Raw genomic sequence first — 3,572 nt, forward strand, 5'->3', positions numbered from 1 at the left:
TTTTGCTATACAGGCACAAGCAAATGAAAAACCAGCCTTATCAGACTTCTGAAAATGACTTCAGGCATAAGGCAGACCTGAATAGAGGTGCATGGACTTTTACATTACCCTTTTTCAGCAACTGTGCAGCCACACCTCCCTTTTTAATACTTTGTCCTTGGATAATTATAGCCAGAAGCATAGGGTTAATTGAACTGAAAAAGGTTATTCAGTAGAGTTCAGCTGAATAGCTGAGCTAGAGTGGGTGAACAATACCTATCAGAAGAGTTGAAAGAGCAGGAGGACTGGACTCTTCAACGCAAGCCCTCTCACACCAATTTTCAATTTCCCTTTTCTTCATTTGCTTCAGGTGCTGGCAACAAAGAGCTTAAATCTATTTATTTAAATTTGACAATTTATGGGTTCACCAACAACAGGCCAACCACATACATATTTTATGAGTCTTTAGGCATCTACTAAGCACTTAAATAAGGATGCAGTTTTTTTTTTTTTGACACCGTACCAGCATCCATAAATCTGGACCCCAACTACTTTTTGTGAATATCAAATCACAGACCATATTCAGCCAATGGTGAAATAGTGAATGATTGATCACAATAAAGAGACTCTTCTGCTTCATATCCTAGAATCTGCACGTTAATATGCCTGCGTTATGCAAGGAATGAGAATAGGCACGTTCATATTTGAGGAAACTTTATTTACAAAGACAATTAAGAGATTTCCATTCTTCTGCAGGGACAGAACTCTGATGGATAAATATGTTCCAGCTGATGACCTACAGGGAGAACAAGAAAACAGGACAAAAAGTGATGCCTTTCACACATCTGATGACAGAAAAGCAATTTCTGAGTAAACACCAGTGAAGATAAATGTGACAACAACAACTCAGACCTACTCCCAGCTGATACACATCAATGTCTGTAATAAACTGTCACATTAACTGGCTAAAGTGCAAGCTTATCTAAAACAACATAGCAGCAATATGAACCCACATGACATTTGTTACCTTCACTCTGAGACATACAGGTAATTTATTTAAGATATGCCACTGAGCAAAAAGCTAAAGAGGCGCAGTGAAAGATTGTCACTGTTCAAATGAAGGCTGAAGTAAATGCCACATCATCCTGACATTTTAACGAAAGCAGATATGCTCGATAAACATGGCAGTCATAATTACCTTGAAGGCTGTATAATAGCACTGGGCCATTTTACTTCTTCAGGAGCTGATGTCTGACAACAATGAAGGGGAATGCAAAGCCACTGCCAAAGAACAACACCATCATACCCAGCAGACGCCACTTATTCTCCACGGAAAATGGCAGATTCTGTAAAAAGACAAGTGATGATGCAGTGAAACTCCCAGGAAGATTTAATGCAGTTCTTTTGATTAAAATTTTCACTACTAAACAACTATTTGATATTGCACGTCATAGAAAACACTTGACTTCCATATTTGGTACACTTTTAAAATTTGTGGCCCTGACAATGAACAGGATATTTTACAACTTGCTTATAAAATCTCAATCTACAAACAGGTGACACATTAAATGAAAAACCGACCTAAAGTGTCAGCTTCAATGCTTCTTGACATTCTCTGAACTCTACTGGAGGGTTGAACACCATTCTTTGGTTATTGCCCCACTTGGTCTTTTGATGATGGTGGTGGAAAGTGCTGTCAATCATGTTGGCCCGAAATCTCCCATAGGTGTTCTATTGGGTTGAGATCTAGTGACAACTAAGGCCATAGCATATGATCCAGATCGTTTTCATACTCAAACCTTTTAGTGACCCCTGTGCACTGTATATGGGGGCGTTGTTGTCTTCTTTCTCCACTAATTTTTCAGATTTTTCCTTTAATTTGTCACCTGCCTATGTATGCAGGTCATCTGTACAGGGATCTGTGTAGTATATTGAAATAATACAAGGCAGTATAAAATGAATGAAGGGCTCAGGGTGAAACTTACATGTTAAGTTTATAGGTTACCTGGGAAGTTAAAAAGTGACAACAATGCTCTTTTTACAATAACATTCCCCTATTTTATTTGTGAATTATGTGTGAATGGGAAGGCTGTTTTGCACTTGTCACTGTGAGTTATTCCTAGGGGTCTCTAGGTGTGCATTATTTTGTATGCATTTAAAGTACTCAACAAATTTCATCCAGAAATTATTTTGAATATTAAAAATAACATTTAAGTATATATTCAGGGGGCATGAACATTTACTCTGAATTCTGGACATCCCTCCTCGTACGACTAAGTTTACATAACAAAATACATGCTGCATTAAAGCGAAGGAATTACTTGTAAAATGCAATTAGCATTCACTCCGTGACACTTATCGATACAGTGTATAAAAATACACATTGAAAAGATCAAACTCATGTTTTTTTCCCACATAAATGATATCCATTACATCCATTACATTTTTCAGACATAACTACAGCATCAGTTAACAATCTTTAATATCTCATTCTGGTAGAAGCACACTGCAGTATGTAAAGAATTATAAGTTAGAAGATACTTTTTTTTTTTGTCTTATTTTCATCAGCAATCAAATATGTTGAAACGGATACAGGCAGTCTAATCCTATAACGTCAGGAAGACCTTTCCTGTTTCACCTGTGGTTAGGACAAAGTACTGCTGTGACCTTAAGTTACAGCCGGAAGCACAAATCAAGTCTTTTGAGCTATAATATTCATACTACTGTGAAAACGTCTAAATGTACTGGCGTGTTATCGAGATATCTGTATCAGATTAAATGTATGCCAGCATGTCAGATATCTGTAGCTGATTTATTTTTGTATAGCTGCCTGCTCTACAGATGTTAGCTGGTTAAGAACCACCTCTGAGCCACAAAGCTAATGCTAACCAACACCAAGTCTGTCCGCCAGAAAATAAAACACTTGCTGTCAGAAGTCTGTCGTCAAATTTAAATATTTTGTTACCGTGTAAAATTAGACAAATATAGATATTTCTGTGTGTGGCTAATTGTGTTAGGATTATTATGCGGCTCCTGTCAAATGACGGACATGACCTCCAAGTAACGCTAGCTAACGCAGCTAACGTTAGGCTGTGGATACAGACAAGGCCGCGTTGTAAAATATCACATTTGAAATAATAATGCTGCTTCAAGGAGGTAATCTCACCTTCCCTGGTCCTTCAGCATAGTGTGAAGAACGAACAGCAGACGTTGTGAATCGTCTTACAGCTTGTCCCAGCATGATTCAAAGTTTGGTTTCTCCTCTGCCTCAATACAACGCTGCTATGTGCGACCTTCTTGTTTCTGAGAGCGGTAGGATGGCGCAAAGGGTTGTGGGAAAAGGCAATGAGGCCATAGCGTGTGGGGAATGTAGTTCAAATATCTCAGAAGCGACTACAGAGTTGAAATCTCTCTCTAATTATTCTCATTTAACTCCATGTAAAGCATGAGGCACACGTGTAGTGATTCATTAGAGATCCAAGTTTAGATTTGCCATGTTATGAATATCTAGCTAGTGGGTATGTGTGTGTCTACATAACGATTGAGGTCCCTAGCTATGCTTAGAGAATTTCCACCATGCCACCTTAGTGAGC

At 38.3% G+C, this 3,572-nt stretch overlaps 1 protein-coding gene across 1 annotated transcript; it reads right to left on the bottom strand.

Moving 5' to 3' along the window:
* Positions 1–676: 676 nt before the first annotated feature.
* On the bottom strand, positions 677–3,294 carry LOC130169666 (cytochrome c oxidase subunit 7C, mitochondrial). Its single transcript, XM_056376571.1, has 3 exons — positions 3,146–3,294; positions 1,178–1,325; positions 677–775 (listed from the first exon to the last, which is right to left on the bottom strand). The coding sequence occupies exons 1-2, from the start codon at positions 3,218–3,220 to the stop codon at positions 1,209–1,211; spliced, it is 192 nt and encodes a 63-aa protein (XP_056232546.1). The 5' UTR covers positions 3,221–3,294; the 3' UTR covers positions 677–775; positions 1,178–1,208.
* Between the last annotated feature and the right edge of the window lie 278 nt (positions 3,295–3,572).

Source organism: Seriola aureovittata, chromosome 5 (genome assembly GCF_021018895.1).
Source record: "Seriola aureovittata isolate HTS-2021-v1 ecotype China chromosome 5, ASM2101889v1, whole genome shotgun sequence".
NCBI lineage: Eukaryota > Metazoa > Chordata > Actinopteri > Carangiformes > Carangidae > Seriola > Seriola aureovittata.

Coding starts and splice junctions, on each gene's coding strand:
- LOC130169666 (XM_056376571.1), bottom strand. CDS start 3,220: ATGCTGGGACAAGCTGTAAGACGATTCACAACGTCTGCTGTTCGTTCT. Junction 1,326..3,145: donor ATGCTGAAGGACCAGGGAAG/GTGAGATTACCT, acceptor GTCTTTTTACAG/AATCTGCCATTTTCCGTGGA.